Source organism: Pimephales promelas, chromosome 24, assembly GCF_988280905.1.
Source record: "Pimephales promelas chromosome 24, fPimPro1.hap1.1, whole genome shotgun sequence".
Classification (NCBI taxonomy): domain Eukaryota; kingdom Metazoa; phylum Chordata; class Actinopteri; order Cypriniformes; family Leuciscidae; genus Pimephales; species Pimephales promelas.
This window is the reverse complement of record NC_142792.1, coordinates 11,351,124-11,363,992: the sequence shown is the minus strand read 5'-3', so window position 1 is coordinate 11,363,992 and position 12,869 is coordinate 11,351,124. Positions and strand designations below refer to the sequence as shown.

General features: G+C 38.1%; 1 protein-coding gene across 7 annotated transcripts in view; it reads right to left on the bottom strand.

The window, feature by feature from the left end:
- The window catches only part of ppfia2 (PTPRF interacting protein alpha 2), a 191,141-nt gene that overhangs the window by 99,092 nt on the left and 79,180 nt on the right, over positions 1-12,869 (bottom strand). Inside the window, exon 1 of one of the 7 annotated variants that reach the window (XM_089126621.1) lies at positions 9,292-9,676. The exons of the other annotated variants lie outside the window; for them this stretch is intronic. Coding sequence (XP_088982747.1) covers positions 9,292-9,372 — 81 coding nt within the window. The 5' untranslated portion in view covers positions 9,373-9,676. Of the gene's footprint in view, positions 1-9,291; positions 9,677-12,869 lie in introns of those variants that run through there. 7 annotated transcript variants of the gene reach the window in all.

Here is a 12,869-nt window from a genome sequence, read left to right as displayed (position 1 = left end):
ATCCAAAGTCTCACGGAAGTTCCGGGAGTCTCCTGCATATTGATAGCGGCTCCCTGATGCATGTAAATTAGTTGAAAGGAATCTAGAGTGAGCAAGTAAGAGCGAGCGTACATGCCGAGACAGAAAAAACTGTGCTCCAAACCGTATTGTGTGCAGGGCAGAGAGGGAGAGAGCGAGAGACCTTGCGTGTGTGCCTCATGAGCGCATCCTGATTGGCCGTTTCGAAAATCGAAATCGAAAATGAAATCGAATCAAGGATTTGCAGAATCGTGACAGCCCTATTGTAGATCATCACCTAACAAAGCCACATATTAATGTCTGGGTAGACTCGATGGTGAGCAAACAATCAGGTCTCATAATCAACATGCTGGATGTGCTGTAGAAGAAATGGCCAGGAATAAAGACCTGAGCGACTTTGACAAGAGCCAAATTGACTGGGTCAGAGTATCTCTGATCACTGAAGCGGCAAGACTTATGGGTTGTTTCAGGTCAGCAATTGTGAGAATCACCAACAGTGGTCAGAGCAAGGACAAACCATATGTCCTTCCTCTGACCACTGGTATATGTGGGCATACCAAGACACATTCCTATCAACTGTATTGTTGAAATGGCTAAATAAATCTTTGACTTGAAACCAGCGATAGGGTGTTGGCCACCCAAGGCTCATCGATGCATGAGGACAATGAAGGCTATCCTGTCTGGCCCGAGCCAACAGAAGGTCTACTGTAGCAGAAGTCACAAAAATGTTAATGATAGTTGCGAAATGTGCCCATCACACCTAATTTCCATCACACTCTGCTGCGTACAGTAACTGCCGACCAATCAAAGACTGTCTATGATCACCCCTGTCCACCGTCGCTTAACATGGACACGTACAGTCTCTTCAATTCAATTCATATTGCTTTATTGGCGAGAACATTTTAAGAACATACATAAAATACATTGATCTATATTAGGGATGGAACGATTACTGGTTTCACTATAAATCACAATAAAATGTCGTCAAATCGTTTAAAATTGAATTATCATGAAAACCGTGTCCGATAATCGCATCAGAAAGCAGTGACAGAGCCAGAGACAGTATAAGAAGTGGACAGAGCCATCTCATTGGAATTCAAGTGAAGCCCATTTTTAGCGAATTTTTAGGACTTCCGTTCCTGACGCGCTGACTCAAACCGACTCAAACAGAGCTTGACGACGTAGATGTGACATGAGCAACCCGTCTGTCTTCTAGTGGCTGTGGCATGACAAATGATGTCTTTTAGAATGACTAAATCATTCCCTTCCGAAACGTGCAGAGCCGGAGAGTGTGAGTAGGAGCTGTCCATGAGCTAGGAGCAAGAGAAACTTTTGCTATAGGTATTCATTCTGATTAATTATTTTGTCACTTTGCCACCATGTTTACCCGATTGCCCGCAAGCTTCTCCTCCTGTCCATACGGTAATCTTTCTACTGTGCGACAGAGAGGTTATGAGGTTATCGCGTGGTTATGACGCAATCGTTAGCCTACTTTTACAAAAAACTGCTTCTACGGGGCCATAACATAAGCTACAAGGTAGTGGAGCATTTTATACATTGTTGTGTTTCTTTAGAAATAAATTATGGACAAATGGAGTCTTCAAACGCCTCAGATGTAAAGTTATTTGCTGTCAAAGTGACACCAAAATGAATGGAAGTCAATGGAAATGCTAACGCAAGTGAAGTTCTGCTACAAGATGGCGGCACCCGGCCAGCTTCAACTTCTGGTCGATGGATTATCCTCCATTATCCTCCTGGCCACGGCTAAAGCTTCTCAGTGATGTCCGATATTATACGTACTATTCTCTGTTATTGTTAAGCCCCACTAAAGATATAAAAAATATTGTAAAGCACCATAAACCGCCATTGGTGTATGAATGAGTGTATGAGTGGGTGAATGTGAGGCAAAAATGTAAAGCGCTTTGGTAGCCATTAGGTCTATGAAAGCGCTAGTCCAAGTGCAGTCCATTTACCATAAAGTTTTCGTGCACTATATTCTAAGACTTCTGAAGCCATTTGAGAGCTTAGTGTGAGGAACAAATGAATATTCAATTGGTTAAAGTTAATGGAAATTGATCTCTCCTTACTGTCCTCAGTCATTCTCCATTCAGCATTCAAATAGCACGTCGAGTTCGGTTAAGATCAATGTTTCCATAATTATACTTTATTTGTAAAAAAAAGGTTGATGGTTTTTCATAAAAGTACTTTATCTTGCTGGGGTTTATTTCTGTTTCTAAATCAGTCTTTCTCCTGGCTGTCTGTTAGATCACACGGTCAGTAGAGAGCACTATGAATTGTTCTTCACACGCACATCAACTGAAATTTACAACTGTTAAAAGAAAAGGTTCAAAAAACTGTTGCATTGATATAATCTTAGCATCAATATCTCTTCCCCTTGTTTTTTTCAATGCGAAGCACTGCGCACAATGACTACATGTTGCTTCAAGGCTACAAGCGCATCATTCTGCTCACAGGAAGCGCTTTGCCGGTCTGTATTCGAGCCTTTCATATTAGGCCTCAAATACTTCTGTGCAATGAAAGATTAAGATTATTGGTAACACTTCCTTTTACAGTACAGTACTTACAGTATACTTACAGTGTACTTACCTAGAAAGTGCTGGCTTATATAAGGTAAGTACATGAAACAGGGGTAGGTTCAGGGTTAGTACTAGTTAGTACCCAGTAATTGTAGTTACTAAAATAAGTACATAGTATTTACATGGGTAATGGACTGTAAAAGGAAGTGTTACCAGATTATTAATGGTCTTTCTTGTTCTGTCCTATCTATCAAATGTTGTTGCCTCATGAAAAGCTGTGATATAATACAAAGAGCAATGTGGAAATTTTCACAAAAATAAATAACATTTGCTGCTGAATTATCCACTAACCTCATTTATAATAGCATTTTAATGAAACGAGAGCGCATCCGTGGTGATTTAAGAGATGTGCGCTGTAATAATGCGTTGTTATGTAGACGACGGTCATATAATTTAATGTGTATGCTTAAAAAAGTGCACAGAGCTGCTAATTTTATTTGTTTGTTCCAAATATTAAACTTGTTGAAATGTTTTACGTGTGCATATCTGTTCTTTTTGAACATTTTGAACATTTTTAATAATCCTGATCATCATACTGTTACATCCTTAATGTGTGTATGTATATATATGTTTCCAGTACACATGTTATTAGGACACTAATACGGATGAGTTCACTCAGTACCTCATAGTTTGCTGATATCATCACTGCCTTGGTTACCACGGCCTCCCTTTACAGAAATCAATATCTAAAGACACTGTCCTCATTCCAATGCATGAGATTTGGGTCACAGCTGAGCAGTGCATGCAATTCAGCACATCAAGGCAATATACCACTGATGCATAATAGTTAAAAAAAGACTAACAATTTAGACCGGGGCAAGTTGTCACATTATTATTGTTATTATAATGTCATAATCTCACATTGCACCAGAATGCACTAGTCTGAGGGATGACGACAAGCTGGAGGAGGGAGTGTGATGCTCCGGGCAATGTTCTGCTGGGTCCGGCCATTCCTTTGGCCATAAGTTTAACACATGCCACCTAAACCTAAACATTGTTGAAGATCAGGTACACCCCTTCATGACAATGGTGTTCCTTGGAGGAAGCGCCCTCTTTCAGCGGGATAATGCACCTAGCCACACTGCACACATTCTTCAGGAATGGTTTGAGGAACAAATGGTGTTCAAAATGGTGTTCAGGAACAAATTGAGGAATGGTGTTGCCCTGGCCTCCAAATTCCTCAGATCTCAATCCAATTAAACATCTGTGGAATGTGCTGCACCAACAAGTCTGCTTTACGGCAGCTACGCCTCGCAACTTACGAGACATGAAGGAACTCCATACGATCCCTAGAGGTGTCCAGTGGTATCTGGCTCCAAAACATTAACAGTAGATCCTTCATGTCCCGTAAGTTGCGAGGCAGAGCTGCCGTAAAGCACACTTGTTGGAGTTTAACCACTGTACACCTTAAGGGGTCGTATGGAGTACATGTCACGGCAGGTATAGTGTGCATATCTATACCTGCCGAATATATAGTGTGTATATATATATATATATATATATATATACACACAATAGAGCCAGACCGATATTATCGGCCGATATTAGGCATTTTCCATAATATCGGTATCAGCAGTTATAATGGCCGATAGATGAATATTTAAAAAATTAAATAAAAACGGACGAAACACGCTTTAATCATCTCTCCTTGGCCTGTTATATTGAAAATATATGTTTTACAATTTGCAGTATGATGTTTTCTATTGCTAAAGTATGGCTCATCATAGACTAGATAACCACAAAGTAAGCTAATGCCACTATCATCAGTGGAAGACCGCTAACGTTAACATTAATGAGCTTGGAAACCACAATGAACTTTTTCTGCCTAAATAAAGTAATGATTACTGTATTTATAGCTAGCATATCTCTAGTTACAGTCCCTGCATTGTAAAATGTAAGTTATACTTGCAAGGAGTGAACATTTAGACATAGAGAAAAAGTATCAAACGTATCTTGTGCAGAAAAGTTAGCTTTTCTTTTACACGTGTGTGAAATCCAGTAATATTTAATTTTTTAAAAATCGGCCGATATATCGGAATATCGGATTTTAAAACCCAAAAATATTTGTATCGGTATCGGCCTTCAAAATCCTTTATCGGTCGGGCTCTAATATACAACCCCTAAAGGTGTCCAGTGGTAAATTAAACTGCCATGCTTGCTCACATTTGTAATTAGATAACAGCGATCACACTCGATTAAATAAACCCAAGACCCCAACAACCTCTCATTTTTCCATTAATCCCAAAGGATAAGCCAGGAAGCCACCCTTCACAGGCTTTTATTATTTGTGCCTGGATAAAAGCTGCACTGGCTATGAGGGGAGAGGCCAAGGTAATGAAATTATTCTCACCACACTTTATGGCATAGTACCAGATGCCGAGGGCTACACATTTTGTTTACTTTCTTTTTTATGGTAAGAGCTGTCTTACCTAAAGAATACAATCTGTAATCCATTTATACTTTGAATTTAATGCAGGATCAGTGAGCTAAACCCATATTAGGTTAATCTCAAATTTCATATATACAGTAGACAGGTGATCGCTAATACAGAGTCAATCGCTGATGCTATATTTGTTCCATGCTTCATGCAAACACCATTAACAAATCAAGTTTTGTGCTAACCCTACATACCTATACACACACACACACACACACCAACCCACAGACATTCACACAGCTGTGGAGAATGCACACACAGCAGCCAAAACAGCACTGAAGATGCTTCGCTACGCCAACACTAATATTGACTCTGCTCAGTGTTTAGTCTGGAGAGGAATGCAGAAGAAATAGAAATATCTGTACAACATTACAGAGTGCTAGAAACACTCCTTATAATATGGGTTGAAAAATACAGAAGAAAAAGCAAGCGACAAAGAAAAGCATTCACAAAAAGCAGGAGGAAACAAAGCTACAATAAATGCAAATAATTATTAAACTAACCATATATGTGTGTGTAGTTCAGATAACAATCACTCCTCATGTCATGTGTTAATGACACCAAAGGCTGTCCAATCAAACTCAAAAATATCTATCACTTGGTATCACTTGGTGCTTACAATGAAAATAAGCATGGTTTGTGCTAGGGGTGGGAATCACAAGGTACATCACGATACTTTACGATACAATACACGGCTCACGATGCGGATAAAATCATGATACAGCAATTCTGTGATAATCAGTATATTTGCTACACAATCCTATAATGATGCATCACGCCATCTAACTATAAAAACAAAATGCCCATGAATAGGTTTTCTCTCTTTAGTCCAAAACAGCACAAAACATTTTTTAAGCGTCACCTCAAGGAGTCATGAAGTAGCGACGTTGCGGTACCAGGAATATTTATTTAGAGCGCCCTATTTTGTTAATTAAAATATTGATATTTTCCCCCAGTGTATCGATTCTCATATCGTATGAAGAAGGACAACGATATATTGCCCTATCGATATTTTGTCCCACCCCTATTTTGCTCCGAGCATACCCGACGAGAGCATAAAAAAAAAATCAAGAGACAATGGAAACATCTGCTGTTAATGAACTTAGAAAATTTGTCAATTCAACCCAGGCGCATTGAAAATACCAATACCTATATGCAAATTTCACTGCAGTTTCCAGCTGAAATGAACACTACACTGTAAAAATTAATATGCTTTATCTAATCAATACAATTGTAGCAAAAGATTACAAACAATATTGTTAATTAAATTGAACAAGTTAGAATAGTAATAATTAATGAAATTATTCCTTAAAAGTTAACCATTTAAAATGAGTAAAGTTTACACCAAAAAAATTAAACAAAAATATCTGAATAACAGACAGACGTCAAAGATTAATTAAGAACTCTTTATTTTATATTGCCAACATTGAAGACACCTGATGTTAACAAGCAGAATCACTGAAGGAGAAACCTAAATCAAACACCGATCACCATAATGGCGACTTAAATGTAAGTTTTCTTTTTGTAAGTTTTACTCATTTTAAATGGTTTACTTTTAAGGAATTAGTTTGAATTAATAATATTAATAATATTAATTAATAATATTGCTTGTAATCTGTTGCCCCAATTTTTAATTAGATTAAGCGCATTTATTTTTAGTGTACAGGCAGTAAAAACACCAACAAATTTTTTCATTCCTTTTCACATAAATGAGGGCAGATTATCAATCAACAAAGAATTGAGCACAATACTTTCATGAACTCAAAGTGCTTTTATCATAGTGCATGACGTAGTAAACTTGCTCAGTATAGCTACAGCATTGCATTTGCGATCCAGAGCACTTGGTTACAAGTCCCATGAAACACAATTCACAACACGCTTCGAAAGAGTTCAGTCTCAAAGGAAGCCAAGAAGACATTCTATGTAAGGGATAAACCATGACTAACAATACGATTTTAATGTTAGCTTTGCGTTGGGTGGTTCTTTGACTCCAGGTCATCAATAAAATCGGTGAATGTAGAGCTAGGCATGGATTATCCTGCTAACATTGACAACTTAAAACTATTATTGATGTTTGCAGTAAATATTTGACCAGAAAATTAAAACTGATGGTTATTTCCTTCAGTTACAGCTTGTTAGATTCAGCATTCTGTCCGCTTTGAATCCGACACAGAGACAAAGTAATGCGTAAGATTAGGCTACTTTTTTATTGTTAATAAACGATAGCATTTATTTGAATTAAATATCGAAAGAGAAAGAGAGAGGGAGGGAGAGAGAGAGAGAGAGAGAGAGAGAAAGAGAGAGAGAGATGAGAGACACATACTGTACCTGCCTCTGTTCAGCATCTCACTCCCTATTAACAACGAAGCTGTGAGTTTAATACTTCAAAATAGCAAGACATTGCTGAGAAATAAAATGTAGCAATTCAGTAGCGAAGCTATTTTAGTAAAAGCAGCGGGGAAAACGAATTTCTGTGCTCCTGAATGTGTCTGTGTGCGTAGCACGACATTCGTACTGGAAGTTTGCCAAAGACCCCTGTTTGAGAACCAATGGTTTAAAGTACATTTTTGTTTACAACTTTATTATGAACAATTGTGCTACTGTGTTTGGGCTTCCAAATTTAAATGCAGGGTCCTGAGGCTAAACCAATCAAGACCTACTGCGGTAAACAAGTCTGTTGCTTTCAAGGCGTCTCTGCATTGCATGCTTATATTGTTCAGATTTTTCATGCTGTGGCTGTACCTGGGAAATAGCCTGTCAGGACAGAAAACCATAGATTGTGGCGTTTTAAATCAGGGGGGAAATCTCTCAGGCTGTTTTCCATAGGGAGCACCTCTCTGCTAATGATGAGAAAAGATGATACTAAACACACATACGCAAACACAGAAACATGGCACACCACGCTAACTCAAAAGGAGCAAACCTAAAAACAACAGGAGGCAAACCATGGTATTTTCAGTACAGAGGGTAAACCTCCATAATCCACAAACAAATATCAATACAGATGGTTAAATAAGCATCTGCAGCACCTGTTGAAAAGCACTCAGATGAAATCATCATCTCTAAAGCCAGAGTCTCTTGCTGATATCATCACTGCCTTGGTTACCACGGGCTCCCTTTACAGAAATCAATATCTAAAGACACTGTCCTCATTCCAATGCATGAGATTTGGGTCACAGCTGAGCAGTGCATGCAATTCAGCACATCAAGGCAATATACCACTGGTGCATATCAATTAAAAGAAACTGACAGTTTAGACCAAGGTAAGTTGTCACATGGGGAAGTTGACATTATCATTGTTATTATACAAAACAAATAACAGTTTGTTAATTATATAATAAAAACTAAAATGCTACACAGAGATTCCTGGTCAAAACAATGGATTGATGTTCCTCCCTTTTCGATCTTGGCTATTTTTATAATTATTTTATAATTTAAGTTCTGTTGAAACGTCTCTATCATGCTGTTTTGTCACGTTCTTATTGTGACAACATGTACCGCAATTGGGGCATGTTGTCACAAACGGTTGTATTTATTAACTCTATATTTGTTCCTAGACAAAAAGGTTGGAAAAGTTCATGGGATTTTTTGTAGCCAAGACATTAAAACTATGCGTTAAAAAATACTTTTTAATCAATAAATCCACCCTGAGAAATATTCACTGGAGTAAAAAAAAAAAAAAAAAAAAGTGTGACTAGCCTCGGTTCATATAACCATGTATAGCCTATACCCTTCGTAAAAACAATAAAAGATTATAGTTTTAGCGATTCAGTATTAAAATGACATGCCTTCTAGATTGTGTAGCATCTCAATGGACTATTTTAAAACTACGTTTAATCAAAATACTATCAATATAAGCCACTGTCCTAACATGATGTATTTATAAAGCGCTCGCGCCTCCAGAGGAATGCGCGCGCTCAATCCTACTGCTGGTTAACGCCTTTAAACCTTCAGTTCAGACTTACAACATAAATATCCTGACAGTTTAGTCAAGCCTAAATGCGATTAAAACGGTCAACCCAAACTACTCTTTGTACAACTCTACAACCAAACTCTGAGTGCGCATTTTTGCGCGAGCTCCTTTCCGATTAAAAACAAAACAACGTAACGCAACTGCATCATAGACGTGTCAAACAAAAGCGAGCCTTAACTGCAAACAATGATCATAATAAGAAGCATAAAGAAACATATCAAGCAGTTGACATTAGTTTGGGGCCATTAAACACTTTAAATACTCACCTGGTAGGTGTAAAATCGTGTCCCGTTCGGCGGGTGCACCTTTGGGGAGTTAGTCCCCGTGTTCATGTCTGAGAAAATCATATTTCCCCCAATGCAACGCAGAGGTGATCAGCAGCAGTATGTCTCCAGCTGCACGGTATGAATTAAATCCTTGTCGTCAAGTTCAACTGACCAGGGATCAGTGCCTCCCCAACTGACGCTGGACTCCTCACATCCGCATATAGAATGACAGAAATTATAACTGCGCTCCTTTTAATGCACGCTGCATGAATAATAAGTCAGTAAAACGCTGACATAATCAATCAGGGATGTGAAATGTCAGTGATATACACAAGCAGCAGCTCCATGATCACAGCACGGATGCTGTGTACCCGTGTGCTGGACCAGCCCATCTGTTCGATAAGCTGCTGCCTCCGAACATCATTATGCAGCATCACTGCCGGTAAACCAATCGAATATTAGAATCAGATGTGGGCGTGGCTACTGTTGATGCTCAGAGATAGAGAGTTGCATATTTATGAGCAGCGATTATTTGTTTTAGGATCTCATAACAAATATGTAAAAGACCGAAACAACGCTCCTTATTTTAAAGTATTTCATGATAACACCAGGAGCTAAGTACTTTATGACTATAGGGGGAAACCACGGCTAGTTGTCACTTTTTACTCCAGGAAATATTTTAGGGTTATTTTTATTTTATATTAGACATATAAGTTTATATTTATAATTCTATAAAATAAAGATCATTTCTATACTATAATTAAATTAAACTATAAAGTAATTATTTTCATGGTTTGCTATCGCAAATGTATTATTTTGTCAAATCAACTTTCTATTTATTAATTGTAATTCTATTTCAAATTTTTCTCCATTGTATTTACTCAAATGTTTAATTTCAATGAACTCAAAATAATAATAAATAAACAGGTAACTAAACTAACAATATTTGTTTTTACTGTAGTCTAAAGTCTAAGCAACAGAAAATGTAATTTCCACTGCTTTTGTCCTGAAAAAAAGAAGATAGAAGATAGTAATTTAACATACGCCCCATTAATGGGTATATTGTCAAACAGGGGTTAGTTGTCACAGAAAACTTGCTGTTTATTTGAGATAAAAAGCTTGACCCCCACTCCCCTCCCCTCCCCCCCATAAAATTCAAATAAAATAAATAAAAAAGTCAATTGCAAGTCATCACAGAGTATAAATCTGACAACAACAGAAGGCCTATACCTAGAATGGTGTCTGTAAATGAACAATAATATAAGAACAATAACCTATTTCTAATTATAACAAAGCAGAAGACTTTCATTTCAGATGTCAGCAGACTTAACAAAAAGACAAGCTGCTTAAATTGACCAAAGTGGGCACAGTTAATCCGTCGACTCCGATAAACAGGACCAGTTATGGGCCAACTATAAATCACAGTGGATGTTTGTCCCAACAAGCACCCAACCTGTTGATCTTCCTTCAACGTGATCTTGTGTGGTTTGAACTGCAACATCACAGGGAATTTTGTCAGAAGTCTTTACTCTGACCTATCAGAGAAAACTTAATACTGAATGCGTCAAACAAGCACTAAAAGTATGAGTACAGAACATATTGTCTTGCAATTATTTAAAATTGTTTCAAATAAAACTGGATTCATTGTACTCCAGTCCAGACCTGCTTTTAAAGACCAGAGTGTTCAGGATCAATATAATTGGCCAATTCACCTCCTTAAAAAAATGCCAATGCAACCATTTAGAACAACTTTAGCATTGATCAGGATAAGCTTCCTTTCAGGTAATTAAACAGCTCTTTTAATTCAGTGTTTCTACTGACATGGGCATTGGCCACACAGGAGGGACTCATTTAATTTGGCTCCATCTTGGCTTTTCTGAAAATGCATGTAGCCATTGTTGAGGAAGATAATCAAATCTGCAAAGCCTGGCTTAGCAGAAGTCCATTTACTGGACTTCATTCAATCATACGCGCCTCTCGACATGTATGTGCCATGACGGTCAGCACACTCCTTGAACTGTACACGTCACATGACTCCATAAGAGTATTTGTAGATTAAACCAGTAACTAATCTGATAACCATAGTTGACAATACAATCGTAATTTGTGGTTACTAAGGTTTCTAAATGGTTTTAGCCTGATGTGATGCAGTTGCTAGCCCACCCATAAGACTATTTCGCAGTATCTCCTTAAAAGTATGGGATGTTTCCTCATATTTAAGTGAAACTGGATGTAAACACTACAGAAATTCACACCCAAAAGGTCATCAGAGGTATTTTTTCCATATTAATATATATTTTGTCCTTGTCTACAGACTAGCAATCATCTATAACTGAATTTGGGGTTAAAATAAAGTATAATGGTGCCATTTCTATGATTTCTGTTGTGATTCTAGTATAAATGCTTTAAACCCTTGTGAAATGTGCTTTAATCGAAACACTGACTCGTAAAATTGTTTCCACTAATGGGCCTCAGCAATAGTCTTAAGAGACAATATTACGAAGGCAGCAGAAAGATATGAACATGCTCCAATGGATTATTTTGAGCATCTCTCCAAAATCTTTCCTCCCCTAAGGGGAAGGGGAGGTGGGACAGATTTCTGCTTCCAAATGTCCTGCCAGGGTACAGAGGCATAGAGATGCACCAGATGGGGCTTCTGAGCAACCTGAGAGGACACGAGAGAGAGAGAGAGAGAGAGAGAGAGAGAGAGAGAGAGAGAGAGAGAGAGAGAGAGAGAGAGAGAGAGAGAGAGAGAGAGAGAGAGAGAGAGAGAGAGAGAGAGAGAGAGAGAGAGAGAGAGAGAGAACGTGGGCTTTCCCCAGGGTGCCAAGCCAGGAGACTTGTATTGTGGGTGCAAAACATGCCAATCCTTGTCACTCTCCCTGCTTTAAAAAAAGCAGCAGCCTCTGCTAGCACAGATGTGTCTCCTTCACAACTGCCTGAAAAACTATTCCAGTCTATAGCCAAACACGTGTAATATGTCTAAATATCTATTTTATGACTTTGAAAATAGTGGACATGCATGCAAGACGCTTGTTGATGGTAATGAGACGTATGTGAAAGGACTTGGACTGAAAGCTTATTGGTTGGAAAAAAACAGCCAATGAAATCTCTTGTTCTGTTCTAATGACGTCACTAATAAGATTACAAAGGAACTCTTATCCAAGACTTCCCTGGTTCTCTCCAATGCAATCATTCAGCCTCTCAGACAAATAAAAAAAGTTCTGACGTAAAGTAAATGGTGACGATTTTCATTTTGGGGTGAACTGCTTATTTAAGAACTATTTAAAATACCTATTAAGTATTTCTACACTGGCATTACAATGATTAATCTCAACTGCACACAGTCACAGCAAGTGCAGTACAGAGAACTTTATCTGCATTCATTCATTCATGTTTTTAACCACAAAAATAGAACAAAAAAGTAGAATAGAATCAAATTAGCTTGATCATTTCCTACACACACTCCGATCTGCGCCTTAACAGGATGTGCAAAACATGAGCTCTCACAACAATCAAATGGGCAAAACGAATCCATTTCCAGTTTCTAGGTGCTCACTCATCTGTCTGATTCCATA